The sequence below is a fragment of the Martes martes genome (assembly GCF_963455335.1).
Source record: "Martes martes genome assembly, chromosome: 10".
Taxonomy (NCBI): domain Eukaryota; kingdom Metazoa; phylum Chordata; class Mammalia; order Carnivora; family Mustelidae; genus Martes; species Martes martes.
The window spans coordinates 29781809-29798943 of NC_137898.1; the positions used below are offsets into that span (position 1 = coordinate 29781809).

The 17135-nt window shown below is 40.1% G+C and overlaps 1 protein-coding gene across 1 annotated transcript in view; it reads right to left on the reverse strand.

Moving 5' to 3' along the window:
• Positions 1–16782, reverse strand: part of CAPRIN1 (cell cycle associated protein 1) — a 39218-nt gene extending 22436 nt beyond the window's left edge. The window contains exons 1-4 of the mRNA XM_080817434.1: positions 16602–16782; positions 15816–16025; positions 2212–2274; positions 2023–2109 (exon numbers count right to left, since the gene is read on the reverse strand). Of these exons, the coding sequence (XP_080673560.1) occupies positions 2023–2109; positions 2212–2274; positions 15816–16025 (360 nt within the window). The 5' untranslated portion in view covers positions 16602–16782. The remainder of the gene's footprint in view (positions 1–2022; positions 2110–2211; positions 2275–15815; positions 16026–16601) is intronic.
• Between the last annotated feature and the right edge of the window lie 353 nt (positions 16783–17135).

Sequence of the window (17135 nt, forward strand, 5' to 3'; positions counted from 1 at the left end):
GCAGAGAGGGTAGCAGATTAAATGACATTTAGCAGTAAGCAGCATGTGAACATAGAGATGAAATCTAAGCTAGGGCAGTAGAGAAAGCTTTCAAGGAGAAAGTGACATCTACTCCTAAGATAGATAAGCCTTCCATCTTACTGGGGAGCAGAGGCTGGGGGTGTGTGTGCGGGCGCACGCGCGCGCACGCGCACAGGCAATTTTAGGACAGAGAGGCAGCCAGTAGCCAGGGGCCGGAAATATAGGAGGAGGGGCAGGAATGTGAAATAAGTCAAGAAAGCAAAAGAAATAAGATAAAGAATGCCACTTTGGATAAAGTGAGTTCAAGTAAAGAATATGAAAACTCAAAAAGGTAGGCTGGAGCAACATTAAAGAATTCTTTTTTTTTTTTTTTTTTTTTTTAAAATTTGAGAGAGTGAGTGAGTGAGAGAGCATGAGCAGGAGGGAGAGGGAAAAGCAGGCTCCCTGCAGAGCCAGGAACTGGACTTGGGATTCGATCCCAGGACTCTGGGATCATGACCCAAGCCAAAGGCAGATGCTTAACCAACAGAGCCATCCAGGTGCCCCAAGAACTCTTGAATGCAAGGTGCTCAAGAACTCTTGAATGCAAAACAAAAAAGGTGTTTAACAATTGTGGGAAGGAGCAATACAGGATCAGAGTTCAATAAAGACTGCAAATGAATTTAAATGCCTGGTGAAAAGTTCCTGCAAACATCAGTGTTAAATCAAAAGCAAAGGAGAATACAAGTATTTTCACTTATACAGTGTTAGTAGCCTGAGAAACTGATTGACTGTATTATTAAACTGTATAGCAATCCTACTTCTATGATCCATATTTTTTTAAAGAAATAAGAAAAACAAATTGGCCAGGATTCATCAAGCCTGAGGGTCTGACCTAGGTGAAGTGGAACAATTCCCTATTTTGGTGTAAATTAAGCTTCCTTATTATTCCATTTGGAGGGATATCATCTTTAATCAAATTTAATAAGTAATGATAATATTAAGTGCCTGAAATATATTAGCCGTTACGTCAAATGCTGTTCCAAGCACAACTCTGTGATGAGGTAGGGACCATTATTATCGCCACTTTACAGATTAGAAAACTGAAGTAGTGTGACAGCCTCTCCCTGCTTCTCTTCTGATACTACTTACTGGTCCTATTTCTCTGGAAAAGCCTGAATGTTATAGGGACAGACAAGTAACTAAAAGTTAACAGTAACTCAAAGTCCTACAACTACTAAGTAAGAGTGGCAGAATCAGGATTCAAAACAGTCTGGTTCCAGAATCAGAATTTTTTATCTATGTACTACAATGTCTCTCCTCACATAACAAACTGTTTTGTTTATTCATTTTACAAAATTGGAGGCAACTTTGTATTAAATGCTGTTAACCCCTCTCCAAATAAGCTAACACCAATTCAGAAGGATAGGAATTTTCTGGTCTCAACTTTCAACAAATTATTTGACTTTGCTTGTATTTAATTTTTGTCCTGTTCCCAAAGACTTCTATCACATCAAAAGATGTTGGGAAAAACACACCACTTTGGTGGATCACAAATTGATACAGGACGAATGTATCCCAGTCTGCCACATTCCTTAAGATCCCTAATGAAGACAGTGATTACCAAATATAAAAACAAGACTCTATTTTCTGATAGTTAACAGAATTGTAAGATCGTCATTAGGCATAAAGGAATATATGAAAAATAAATGTGCATATATACAAGGAATATACAGAAAATAAGTGCACGTGTGTATATAAATAAACTAATTTTTGTAACAATGAAATCTTTAGGGTAACTACTATATTAAGTTTGTCATATCTGAAACCTTGGTTCTCAGGCATCTTTCAGGTGTTACATTAAACTTTACAGAACTGGAAAGCATCTTAGGTATAATACAATCCTCTCAACTCGCAGAGAGCTTATCGACGGTAATACAAGGACTAAAACCCAAAGAAACAAAAAAAATGTTCTGCCTTACTTTTAATATTTCATAAACATATATATAGTCTTTTACTTACATCTTGACTTAATGCCATGAAACTCCTCTGTAATTCTTTTGCAAACTCCAAGTTATTTGTGACTTCCTGGTACTTAGATACGGCATCCTAAAATAACAAAGACAAAACCCAATTTTACTAAAACACAAAGAACCACAAATTAATTTTCTTATTAAACATACACTCCTTAATAAAATGTAGCATCTTTACCAGCTGATCTTGATTAAGCCTTTCCCCTTTGTTCATTCGTTCCTGGTAATCATCAAGCTTGCCCTATGTTAAAAGAAAAAAAAAAAAAAAAAAAGAATTATGCCCCACATTAAAGTACACACCAGCCTAACCATGCTGAAATACAAACCCGTATCATCATCTAAGTTTGTCTCAAATCTTGCCCTAAAGATGCTTTTTAGTTAATTTCAGGGTGGGTTTTTTTTTTTAAGATTTCATTTATTTATTTGACAGAGAGAGAGATCACAAGTAGACAGAGAGAGAGATCACAAGTAGGCAGAGAGGCAAACAGAGAGAGGGGGAAACAGGCTTCCCACTGAGCAGAGAGTCCAATACAGGGCTCGATCCCAGGACCCTGAGATCATGACCTGAGCGGAAGGCAGAGGCTTAACCCACTGAGCCACCCAGGCACCCCTCGTTAATTTCAGTGTAAGTTAGTGCATAAAGTAAGTTATTTAATAACCAGTGAGCTAAAAAAATGAATGAAGGTACTCCAGCCCCTGCTGAATGATACCAAATTTTGTACTATAAGCCAATGACATGACACAGCAATGCTTATTCTTTAGGTTTCTCAAAAAAAGATATGCATCAGATGGTCTGCATAAATGATTCCTACCCACATGAGTGAGGGATACAATTTGGTTACAATCCTACTTATACAGGAGCGTATCAGACATAGACATTTTAGTGTTGAATTCTTGTCCCTCTCTTGCCCCTTGAAAAGAATTCATGTGACTTAAAAAAAAAAAAAAAGAAATGCTGTGACTAAGTCATAGAAAGAGTGTATTTTTCCTGATTAGACCCAAGTACTTAATATCTTTGATGTGCTTCATCCATTCCTTTTGAGTAACATGATACTTCAGTTATCCCATCCCCTTCGGATAGTGTGCCAGTCAAAGACTTTGCTTTATTTTCTCACAAACGGAATTAAATGTGTGAAAGTAGGAACAGAAAATTAACCTCTGGTTTAAGTCATCTTTATTTTCACTAAAATGAAAACTGTGGCAGTTTCCCAGACTACTACTATTTGATAAGACCCCAAAGAAAAGATATCCAGGTAATGCAAAAATCAAGAATTAAGTTATTGTTTTAAAGGTCAGGAGAGGGAGTAAACAGAAACCTAAATTAAGGGGGAGAAGTTTTTTAATGGGGCGAAGGGCAGGAGAGGGAAAAATCTTAAGCAGACTCCCCACCCAGCGCTTCGCCTGACGCTGGGGCTCAATCTCACAACCCTGAGATTATTACTTGAGCTGAAATCAAGAGTTGGACACTTAACTGACTAAGCAACCCAGGGACCCCAAGGGGGAAAAATATTTTTAATTAATATAATCACAATAAATTATGAACATATATTGTTCCTTACCCTTAGCAAAAATAAAACTAACCATGAAACAAAATACAAAATCTAATAAAATGCATTCAGGGTCAAATAAATTTAAAAAGAATACTAATTAGTTTTAGGTCAAATGATCCATTTTCTTTATACCAGAAACAGTCAACTTGCATAACCATTCCACCCTAAATTAAAAAGCCTAACAGGATGCCTGTATGGCTCATAGTTGGTTAAGCGTCTGCCACTGGCTCAGGTCATGAGACCAGGGTCCTGGTATCACGCCCTGCCCCTCTCCCGCTTATTCTCGCTCTCTCTCAAATAAATAAGTAAAACCTCCAAAAAAAAAAAAGCATAACAATCCCTTAGTTATCTTGGAGGTAAATAAAACCAAGATAAACATTAAAACATTAAGGCTGTTGAAAGTATCCAATTGTATTCTTAGGTGGATTATTTCACAAAATAACCTTCAGCTGGAAAGGTATAAAATTTGTGTAAGGTTGACTGTTGAAAAAAGACAGCAGGCCTAATTCCAGGTACAAAAGATATGCTCAACTGCCTTTGAACACTCTTTGAGGATGAATAAAGACAGTTCACTTCTTTTTTAAAAGAGTAGGCCACTTTTCTTTAAAAAAAAAAAAATAACAAACCAAACAAGATTTGCTTTTAATGGTGATGACTCAGGGTGTAATAATATTTTATTATAGTAAGGATTCTTGTTTAGAAATATGTAGATAATAGAAGATATAAGAATGGAAAGAGAGCCCGAAATGTAATGCTACTACAGTAAAAATTCTAAATTAACTATTAGGCAAGAGAAAAACTGCTATTAATTTATACCTGGCATTTATTATCTTCCCTTTTTATACGTTTTTCAAAGAAGCTGTTGCTTAATCTAAAGTAATAGAGTTGAGTATACTATATACCCCTCATAGGGTACAGTTTTACGTGCCTGGCTTAGCTTTAGCATTTAACGTCTTAAGAACTTAAAACATATATGCCAATTAAAATGAATGTCAACTCAAATCCTAAAACATGTACACATATAAATATATATGACAATTTTTTTTAATGTTAAGAATGGTACCTGAGTGTTAGAATTATAGGTGGAACTTGTTTCCTTTTGCTTTGCTTTGTACACTTAGATAATTTGCAATGAACAGTTTGTATAATAAAAAATTGAAATTTCATACTACAGAAGATAGTAAGAATGACAGATTTCAGGATACTGCCAGGACTTTAACTACAATAATCCTTGAATAGGAATCTATACTGTCCTATACCAGGACAAGATATCCTAAAGCAGAAAAACCCCCAATTTTCTACACAGTAACAAATTTAGTATTCATCCATCCCAAATTTCTATGGCAGACTACATTTTCCAAAGACGGATACATAGGCAGTTGTACAAACTCTTCTACCATGTGATCTTGATACTGCCCCATGCAGAACTAGTCCAATTCCCCTGCCATTGTATTCAGTGGGCTTCTACCAACAGACCACAGTGGAAGCAATCCTGTAAATTTCCAAGGCTATATCATAAAAGCAATGTATCTCTGTTCTGTTTGCTAGTCACTAAAAACACTCGTGTTTGGCGCCCCAAGCTGTAAGCTGTAAGAAGTCCAATAACCCTGAGGTTGCCATGCTATGAGGAAGCCAAGCCAATGAAGAGGCCTTATATAAGATTAGCAATACTAGTATTAGAATCATTCTAACCCAGGGATCAGACATGTGAGTGAACAAGCCTTAGTCTTCCCACCTGGGGCCCCAGGAATCACAGAGCAGAGATACCAACCCCACTGTGTGCCTGTCTGAATCCCTGACAGGCAGAGTCTCTGTGCATCAGAAAATGGAGTAAGTTTTGGAGTAATCTATCACAGAGGAGTAACTGGAAAAATGGTGAAAGGGAACTCAAAAGAAAGGGAAAGCAGTTGCTACGTGAAACTCAGCTTCACAGTACTTATCTTCATTGAATACCATCACCAAAAACTATGCAAAGACTTTGCAGCCAAAACAAAGATTTTTTCATTAAAAATCATACATCTATTTCTTCTGCTTTTTATACTGCTATAACAGGTTTCAAATATTTCAATCTATAATAATTTAAGAGCCATGATTTTTAAAGGGAAAGCTGCCACTAACACCATAAGAAATGACAGTTTACTGTGACAGAAGAAACATGTTAAAAAATCATGATATAACTGAACAATCTCAAGGCTCTTTACCAGGGAATTTTCAAAAGCTGACCACACTTCCTTATACCTGTGAGTTGAATTAAGGCAGCTTTAGTGATGCAATCAAAAAATGTCATTAATTACATGAATGGAAACTACAGGTCTTATCTAAAACATTTTTCTAACCATAATAAAACAAAAGTTTCATTGAAGCTTCATATTTGTTCCTCTACAGCCATTAACACTTGCTATACTACTGTTATAAATACCCTATCCTCTTATCCTGGCCCAATCTTCAAAAAAGCAAGATGCTAAGTCTGGTCAAAGTTCCTAATAAACAGCCCTCATTTGAGGAAACTCAAACTTACTAATAAGACTGCAGGGACAATTAAAAAACTGTTCTATATTAAAGGACACTAGTTTTTGTTTTTATCAGTATAATACAGGATCTCCTGGCTGCTTGGGTACTTAAGTCTTTTGTCACCGTGGAATCTGAACTAAGGGAACCTCTGTTGCCCATTACATATAACTAGACTTGTACATAGCAGAGACCCTGTGTTGATCTACAAGCCAGTGATTTCCAAAGCGTGGTCTCCAAACCAGCAATACATCAGCATCCATTAGGAACTTGTTATAAATGTAAATTCTCAAGGTGCCTGGATGGCCTGGCTCAGTTGGTGGAGACGCAACTCTGGATCTTAGGGTTTTGAGTTCAAACCCCATTGGGTATAGAGATCACTTAAAAAAAAAATTAAGTCTTAAAAAGAAAAAGAAAAATATAAGTTCTCAGGCACCACCCCAGATGCATCTGGGGATGGGACCCCACGATCTGTGTTTTATCAAGCTCTCTGGATGATTCTAACATGTGCTTAAGTTTGAGAAACAGTCACCTCGATCAGATACATTGTAATTCCCTTGTAATAACCCAGTAAAAGACAGAAATAAATTATTTTGAATCAAACATCTAATATAAATTGTGACCATAAAAATCATTATATGGCAGCCTCAATTTGGTTACTTCAAGGTTTAGCTTTAAACAAATTCAGAAAATTTGTTGAATGGTGGTTTTCTAAACCAGCTTATGAATCTGTTTAACCTAGCCATTTACATAAGACCCATTTATGATCTGAACACTGAAGAGTTACCATCTTCCATTCACAGTACTTTTATTAAACCGTGCACTGTCCAGAAGTTCAGAGTGCTTTATAATTAAACTTACTGATGAGTGCCAAATTTCACACTAGCAACAGAAAGCCTCTTAGGACAATCAATTGGTCTAATTTTCTGCCTTTCAAAATGAGGGTGGCTTGCAATCCCAGCTCACTCCTAAACAGATTTCAGAAATTTAAAAAAAAAAAAAAAGACATGGTATCTGCTCTAGTCCCAAGAGCAAATAACTCAAAGACGAATAGCACTATCATAACTGGCTTCGTTCCTATTGTCACAGCCCATTCAAATGGCTTAAAGTCCAAGTAGAAAAACTCTTCATCTGGGGTTAAATTTGCAGTATGAACTCTATCAATAAGCAAATAACTTGCTTTTCACAATGACTGATCCAACATTAACTCCAATGAATGTAAAGGGGCAAGTACAGGAGCAAAGGGCTCCAGACAGCTCCAAACACAACTTTTTTCTTCCCTAAGCTAGAACATGGCTACCTAATACCTAGAACTAACAAACTGGTCAATTACTCATAGCATCCACATAAAATGAATATTAAGTATTTTTTCTGGAAAATAGAGCTGTTTTCCTAGCATAAAAAGATATCTTCATCAGAAGTCTATCACAATACTGGTAACAAAAACCTGACCTCTTAAATTCTTTCTATCTTGAAATACTTATCTTGAAATTCAATTTAGGGCTCCTTTTCAAACTACTGAACATTCTGAGAGTATTAAACATTCATTTATAGCACCACATATGAGCAAGATAAAAATACGGCCATTTCACAGATTATCCAGTCTTTAAAGGGGAACCACAGGATAGAGATGTGACTATACCCCATAAATGTCAAGACAGTATGTGGGGGCACCTGGGTGGCTCAGTCATTTGGGTGCCTACTTTCAGCTCAGGTCATGATCCCAGGGTCCTAGGATCAAGCCCCACATCAGGCTCCCTGCTGGGTGTGGAGTCTGCCTCTCCCTCTCCCTCTGCCCCTCCAGCTGCTTATTTGTGTGCGCTCCAAAAAAAAAAAAAAAAAGAAAGAAAAAAAGAGAAAAGGAAAAAAAAAAAGACAACATGGTCCTAAGAAATAATTACCCCAAGAAGTGCTGCCCAGTCCCACCCTATCTCCTGTTTGTTGCTTTTAATAGTTGACAGACACAGACATTCAAATTTAAAGTATCAGGCAACTAACCCTATCAGCAAGGACTATTATCAATCATATTTCATATAACTAGAACCTGAAAGACAGGGCAGTTAATAACCTGCCTAAGGTCATCCATCTCAGAAAAATCATTTGTGCCTCAATATGTTCCTCCTTTATGTCACTCTGGATTCTAGCCATTGCTACAACTCATTTTTGCCCTGCTGTTTTCCTCCCTTCCTTTCTCCACAGTACTATTATACTATTGAATCACAATATAACTAGATCTTCTGTTCTTCCCTAAGATTTTTTTCATGACCACAAAAGTTACTTTACTGAAATGGTTTTTTAAAAATTTCAGGACAGTGCTATGTGGGTGCCAGAAGATAAATATCCAAAATAGCTATCTTGAACTTTCCTTCCTTCCTCTTCTATCCAACAAATTCCATAAATGAAGAAAACATTTTAAAATTACATAATTAGAAAGAAACAGAAAAGAGAGACTCCAAAAAAACAAAAATTCTTTAACTAGACAATTATAAATAGTCACACAAGAAAGATTAGGAGGGGGGACGCCTGGGTGGCTCAGTTGGTTAGGCGGCTGCCTTCGGCTCAGGTCATGATCGCAGCGTCCTGGGATCGAGTCCCACATCGGGCTCCTTGCTCAGCAGGGAGCCTGCTTCTCCCTCTGCCTCTGCCTGCCTCTCTGTCTGCCTGTGCTAACTCTCTCTGACAAATAAATAAATAAATAAATAAAAGAAAGAAAGAAAGAAAGATTAGGAGGGGACAACATCTGAAAAAAAACTAGCTTGGCTCTCCAGGAAACTAACCTCTGTTCTCAAAGCAATCTCCAAACTTAAACAGAAAAGTTAAAAAACGAATAACAAATAAATAACAAAAATAGTTAAGAGCACCTATCTATAAATTATTTTGTGTCTCCAGGCCAAATAAATCCCTTCTACAGTATTGAAAACCTACAGAAAGACAAATGCAAAACCAAAGGCAAGGATTTCTTTTCTTCTCACTTTCTATAATCATCAGTGGTGTTTCTAGATCCTATTTCAAGCCTCCAATCCTTACATTCCCTGTTCTTCACCTAGAAATATCAATTCTGACTTTGCCCACCTAATGGTGGGCAGCTGACTGCCTCCTGCTCACCCTCCACCAATTCAACTGACAATTAGTTACTAGTAATATTCACAGGAAACAGAAAGAGATTAAGAAACAAGTTTCCAACTGTAAAAAGGAGGGTAGAGAGAACATATACTACAATCCATAGGTGATCCGAAACAGCTCTTCAAAGGCTAGAAGTCTTCTCATGTAGCAGATGTCTGAGCTGTTCCAGAAAACAAAGTAAGTATTAAACATTGTAGGGAGTATGGGAAGGGTGGGTTGAGAGGTGACTCTAACATCAAGACCTTAAAGAGTTGTCCAAAAATGAAACAGATTGAGAAATGAGCATTTTACCAGGCCCTACAAGACTGATTAACGCCGAAACTGAGTACTTGTCAAGAATTCAGGATTTCTTCAACACTAAGAGTAAGAGAATGCTAAACTAGATGTTATCTAAGATCCCACGGTAAGACAGTTTTTCAAGCAAGTAAGTAACCAGGAGTTAAATTTGGTAAGACTTTCAGTCCCACTGAAAAGGAAAAAAAAAAAGGTAAAAGGTAGTCCTATAAAAATTCTTATTCCTTGTCCATGGCTGTAATTATGCAGTTAAGTCTGAATGAATGGAAGCAGCTGACCCTAGGATAATGCTGAAGAGTTCCAGCATCACCTACTTTGAATGATATTCTTAAGAAGTCTAAAGCTTGTGCATACGAAAAACAAATGATTATTGATAATCTTATTATCTTTTGAATTATTAGTTATTTTAACCAAACTACTCATTAGGATGAGTCAGTACAACTGAATGATTTTATACACACTGCTGAGAGTTATATAAAAAGATGGGAACTGTAATTCATTTAAAATAGTGATCAAAGGGTTTTTTTCAATGACTAAGAAGTGTATTTCAGTTACTTCTATGTCTAGATAACAATATTAAGGGAAATGTAATGAAATTTCTAATAATTTACAATGGTTCAAATACCAAGATTCATCTATGTCCTCCTTCCTAAGACTATTTACAAATCATGCTTATAGTACCAAGATTTTAAAATGTGCTGTAATTGCCTACCCATCTACGCTACTGACTTAAAAAATGAATCAAAAGAGAAGAAAATTCTTCAGGAAAAATTCCGTTTCAGTAAAACACTGCAGTAAATAGCTCTGTAAAAAAACATTTTCTCCCTCATGGATTAATCCATCTGAACAGGATTTTGTTGATGAAGCTACAAATATTTCTATATAATTAGTTAGTCAAACTAACAAGTATTTATTTAGCATTTCCCATGCATAAGGCACACTGTAGTATCAATCACAGTCTCTGCCCCAGAGGAGCTTAGCCACCTATTTAGAAAAACACAAAAGGTAAGAACATAAGACAATATCAAAATGTCAAGGAAGTATACAGATACAGACAGTACAGGACATCAAAGGAAACAGACTACTTTAGCTGAACATGGCCAAGAAGCATATCTTCCTTTTCCTAAGGAAATATGAATCCTGAACTCTGCCCTATAGTCTCTTTCATGTATGTTTTTACACTCATACTCTATCCAACAAAAGCACCAGTGTAGGTAGTGGGAGAAATAAAGAACAGAAGCCAAGCAATTTACAATTCCAACTTGGGCTGTCTCTTCTGCTACTCCTCTCATCCTTCTCTAGTGCTTACATACAATTCATTGCCCCCAGAAAAAGGGACCTATTACTTAAAGATACCCAGAAGCTTGAAATACAAGAATTAAGATGGAAAGGATGACACACCTCCTACTTCCTTCCTCTGGTAATGCTTTTCCCAAATTATCTGGTCTACAATCAAATCAAGTCTGAGTCCAGAGGGGCAAATGCGGGTTCAGGGCTTAACTATGCATAGACACTTCAGAATTTAAACTTTAAAAATTCATTCCATCACAACAATACAGATGTCCCAATGATACCTGATAAAATGGGACTTTCTTTACCTATACTATTATTCTCAAGACCCCCTTATCTGAACAGCCTACAAACACAAATTTAACAAGGTATTAATAAAGGTTTAACAATGAAGATATAAAAAAGCTTTGTCCTTTTGCTTTCACAGCTTTTTAAAACAGAGGAACTCTAATTAAGAGATTTAATGTAAAAAGCCTCACTTGGTTCTAAAGGGTCAGCTTAAATATGAAAAATTACTTACGTCGCAGAGCATTACAAATTCTAATTACCCTCATAATACAAGCGACCTTGGAATTCACTCATTCCAAACTGGGTCATTTTACCTGAGCATCTCAATTTACATTTCTGTAAAATGAATTCGACCAAATCCTAAAATTACTTTAAGGTCTTACAGTATCTTAGATCCTATCAACAATATAGTAATAAAATTAACACCATGTTGTTATAATTTTAACATTTGAAAGTATTCAATCTTTTTAAAAGATGAAACAGTAGTAATCTTCCTAAATGTAAACCAAATATTAAATACATAAAATGACAAATTGTATGTTTAATGTCTAAGTCACACAAAATGTATTTGGACAGAAATATTTGCCACATGGGAATTATCTAGAGTAAAATAACATGCTCAGGTTAAACCAATTCATCCTCATTACAATACTCGGAATTCTACTCATGCAAGAAAAAGATACCCGTATTATCACATGAGGAAATTAACATCTTTTCCTTTTTAAATTCCAATTTTAAATACTTCTCTCTCTCTCTCTCTCCCTCTCTCTCTCTCTCTCTCACACACACACACACACACACACACACACAAAACACACCCAGGAAGGCAGAAGCAAATAAAGGATTACAAATGCTTTTTTTCTCCCTGTAACAAGGTGAATGCAAAACAAAGTAATCTTGCCCTCTGCATTGCAGAGAAATAGTTCATGCAACCAATGGGAGAAGCGAATACATCAGAGATTTTTAACACTGTCAAGAAAAACTTTAGATGTTAGCCCCAAGAAAGATTTTACTTACAAAATAGTTAAGAACATTTTTATTTCAAAATACTTAACACATTCTGTACAACAGCTGCACTGAATTTCTAAGTAGAGGCACACTGCAGTGCTCTGCAAAGAAATGTTATCTTCTCTAACAATGACAGCATCCTTTTTCAGTATATTTACTGAAAAGATATAAAGAGCAAAAGGACTTTAGGGAATAGTATGTAAAACAGTAAGTACAGTTTGGCTATCACTTATGGTCACATATTGGTTACAAAGCTGTCAAGCTGTCTTGCAATAGAACACTTGGTTAATCTCTCACCTACCAAAATCACTAGTGTCTAAACCTTTTTTATTTCCAAAAAGCATAAAATTTTAAAATGTCATCTATTAAAACATCCTTTATTCTACATTAAACTGATTGCATCTTACCATATAAATGAGCTCTCTCTTCAATTAAAATTAAGGCTTGGTTTCAAAGTACCATCTTGCATATTCTATACCAACAAACTGACTAGGCAATCAGTCAATTGATTATTTATAAAAGTTCAAAGATCTGTAAATGAAGTTTTGCACTTCATTCTTTTGATTACAGCTACATTTCTTCTCTTTGCTAAATACACACATAGTCTCTATAAGCCCAAATTTCAAAAACTACCAGGCCACTTAGTTGCATTACATAACAGGATCATATTTCATTAATGTTAAGCATGCATTCTCATTGAACAGATGCTTAGCTTTCCTCTCATGGCTCAACTTACTAGAAAATTAATGAATAACTCTGTATTTTATATGAAATGCAACAATATTATTGCAATTCTCCAACTCTTAAAGTAAGTAACACTACATATCTGGTAGTAATTTTGGTCAGGATACTTGATTTTAGAATCCATTAAAAAAAGAGATTCTGTCCAGAAGACTCTTATGAATAAGTCAAGTCTGAAATACAGCTCAAATATAAGTTGCTATGTGGACTGAAATAAAAGGAAATCCAGGTATAAATATCATCTTACTTTACTGCACAAGGATTTCCACAAAGGTTCAAAACTGATTTGTAAAGTAAATCCTATTTTACGTGTTTTAGAAATGCTCACTCACTACCGAAAAATCACAGTTAAATCCTTTCATACAGTAAATCCTCTAGATATAGAATACAATTTAAATTAGAAACTGGATGTTTAGAGAAAAATCCAAATGCCTTGAGTTTCTCAAAAAGTAAAACTTAATTTCAATAGTAATTAAGTCACAACATCAGTACTGCCAAGACTTAACTATTTAACAAGTAGGTAGCTCATTCTGTGAGTTATAAAAAAAGCCTCATGTAACTGTAATAGACCCTTCCACTATCATCCAAAACACTGAGAAGATGGGGGAGGGGGGAAAGACATGAAATACTTTTTGTTACTTTGTGTAGTCCTCCCCCCTCCCCCCCACCCCACTACAAGGAATTTTTCAGTACTTACTAGCCTAGTCTATTATCTCTGTAATAATAGTTACATTACTTTCCCCTGTATAAGGGGCGGCTGGGTGGGCAGGTGTTAGGCAATATATATATAATATAAATCCACACACAAGTGACCTGTCACTGTCAGGTCCTCATAGAGCTTATACACTAAACTCCCATTCGCATCTGGAGCACTAGACTCAGTCACCTCACAACTAAATTGGCTGTTAATCCAGTGCCTGCCTTTACACTAAGAACTTTGAAAAATTATTTTTGAGTCATTAAAATATATATATCTATATCCAAATGTCTACATTTACAGTATTACACCATTACTATTTATCTTTTGATTCCTATCCTAAAAGAAAACAGGCATTTCCTAAGAATTTTGGAAATTAAGCCACACAGGCATCAACCAAATTGACAGGACTGTTTATTGCAATAAAATGTTTTAAAAAGATACCTAAGTCTCAAGTTCAAATAGAGTAGCAAAAACTAAATCAGATGGGCACGCTAATTCCATTACATATTTAAATGTAGCTACTTTACAAGTAAAATACTTTTTGTTTTATTGCTATTGATAAATCTAGTATCTTTCATTTATAATAAACCACACTTGTTTATAAAAATAAAATATCACCAATAAGGTAAGCATTTACAAGCAGTGCATCTCTTGATTTCAAATAAAATATAAGAAATTCAAGTAAAATTCCCAGTAAGAAAAATGAGACAGATTAGTATCAAATCTAAAAATCTTTTAAAACTCCCAAGAAATAGAAAATAAATCCTAGAACAAGCAATTAAAATAATTATGGCCTACACCATTTTCTTCAAGTTATTTGTTATGGCCCAAATTTTAGCTAAATAAGTCTCAGCATCTTAAGTAACACTGTTAGGTAGGGTGGCTAAATAAACATTTTTAAATGACTTCGTCAAAATTCAAAATGTTATAAATATGTTTTACTAGAAGCAAACAAGCAGAAGTTATCCAAGCAAAGTTCTTATTTTTAAGGTTAAAGGCAAAAAGTTTGCAGAACAGTCACAGATTTAATTACCCTATTTTTTGTTCTACTGATTTGCTTCTTCCTTTCCACCTCCAGTCTTACTGAAGGTTGAATTATTCACTCTACCGAGACCCTTTCTCTATATACATACACACCCACACACACAAACACACCCACACATACACACACACGTGTCGCTCTCAACAGAGTTGGTACACTGTCCTGCACTGAGAGCATAAAACAAAAGACCTACTTGAAGATCAACCTCACGGTGTGACCTAGAATGGCCAACTTGAATCCAAAAAATTGTGGGTGTGGCTCGACTGTTTTTTGGAGGGGGGGGCGACGAAGGCCAGCCGGGGCGGCTGCCTGGTCTCTGCCCTCCCCCTCTGCTTTCGCTTTGTGCTCACAATGCAGCTCCTGTAAAGCGCTTCCCTCTCCTCGCAGCCGCCGCCATGTTAGACGCTCTCTCCATGTGCCCAGAGACCTGGCGATCCCCTCGGTCTAACCCGGACCCACGCCCCCCAACGAATCTCAATCGTGGCAGTCTCCCTCCCATCCCTCTTTACAGTCCCGGTGGGGCAAAGAGCCGCTGCAGAAAATCTTCTCGGGGTCAAGTTGAGCGTGAGGCTCAGGGGGCACCTAGACAATTGAAACAAAGAAGGAAACGTGGGGGCGCCCATCAGACGGGGGCGGGGGGTGGGCAGCAAATCGAAGACCCACTCCAAAGGGGCCTGAGAGAGAACCAATTCTAGATGAAGGTCCTAAACACACTTCCCCCTCCCGAGAGGAGAGGAGACACTGAACAGGCCTCGGGTATACGGTAACGGAGCGGACCAACCCCACGGCGACACAACGTAGGCCGCCCCAACTCCACGAGGCGGTCGGTTGAGCCCTCAGTCCCCTCACCGGGACCCCTTCGTTTCTCCCCGCTGGCCTCTGTCAAAGAAATAGGGCCTCGGTGAGAGAGAGGGGCATCACTCAGTTCAGCCTGGCGACAGGACAGCCCCCCGCCCTCACGCATCCCACTCCCAAAGGCCAAAAAGCCTGGCCCACCGCCGGAGGAGAGTAATAAAACTGCCCGGGCGGCGGGGGCGGGGGGGAGCGCCGCGTCCGGGTCAGGTGACAAGCACCTCCCCTAGGAGCCCGTTTTCTGGGCTCCAAGCTCCGTTGACTGAGCAGGCCGGGCGTGGGGGGTGGGGGTGAGTGGAGGGGATGCGCCAGGGACGGGCAGAGGGCAGGCCCCGGCAGTCAGGGTCGGAGCATCCAACCCTCCCGTCCCCGCCAACTCCTGGCACCTTTTTCTTCTCCAGGTTCCGAAGTTTCTTGTCGATCACCCCGAGGATCTGCTTCATGGCCTCGGTCTGGACAGCACCGGTGCCGGTTGCGGGGTGCTGGGAAGCCGGCGCAGCTGCCCCGGCCCCCGCCTCACTCCCGGAGGAACCCGACGGGGGTGGCGGTCCGGACGACTTGCTGCCGCTTCCGCTGTGGCTGGTGGCCGAGGGCATCTTTAGACCGTGAGAGGAGAGAAGAAAAAGCGGGAGGAAGGAGGACAAGAGCGGCGAGTCAGGCGGCGGACGGGGCGAGACGCGGGACAAAACGCGCAGCCGGCGGGAGCCTGCGCGAGCGGGTGGGGATGGGGCCGGCGCGCGCCGCGAGGGCAGGAAGAGACCGAGGACGCGCGCGCGACCCGCCAGCGGGGCGCCCGGCCCGGCCTCGCGCCGCCCCCCGCCCCGCCCCTCCCCCGCGCGGGCCGCCGGCTCGGCCTACCCGCCCCGGGGTACCGAGGCTCGCGCCGGGGGCGGGGCCTCGCAGCGCCGGCCGCCAACGGCCAGTGCAACGGTCCCCGCCGGGGAGGGCCGGCACTCGTCGCCTGGCGAGGAAGGGAGGGAGGAGAGGTCGGGGCTAAAAGGCGGAGAAGGGTGGAGAAGGGCACTGGTAATAACCGGGGTGGGGGGTTGGGTTGGGGGGAGGGGAGACTTGGGGAGCAAGCCCCTCGAGAAGGTCCAGCCGATCCGGAGGTAAAGGACACTCGGGGCAGCGGCCCTCTTCCCGGTCAGCGCCTCGGTCCGGGTGGCGCTCACCGTGCGCGCGCGGAGGCCGCTGGAGATCCCGAGTGGGCGGCTGAGGGGGCAAGGGTGGCTGTGCGTTCCGGGCAGTGTCGTGCGCTCCCTGGGCGCAGGCCGCTTCGCCCTATCCCCGCTGCACCGAGAGCCGCTGCTAGTGAGGCGGATAGCCGAGAGCGGGAGGGACTTAGCCAGCCGGCCCTCTGGGGCGGAGGGGGCGGGAGAAGCTGCGGGAGGGGGCCTTCGCGGCCGCTCGGGCTGCCCAGCGCGAACGCCTGCAGGGAAGGGCCCACCGGGCCTCCTACCGCGCTGCTCTAGCTTATGTCGTTGGGGGACGGCCGCTCAGCGTAGGTCTGGACGGCCCCGGGGTTGCTGCAGGAGCGGCGCCTTGAGTTTGGAGCAAAATCGAGGCTAGGGTCCTTCAGGCAAAATCGCTTGACATCCAAACGGGGACAATAGGTGTCAAGCAGCTGGATCGGAGCTGGCGTCTGCCCTGTAAAGAGCCCTTATGGCTGGGGGGGGAGGGCTGGGGGGGGGGGCAAAGGTTTCTGC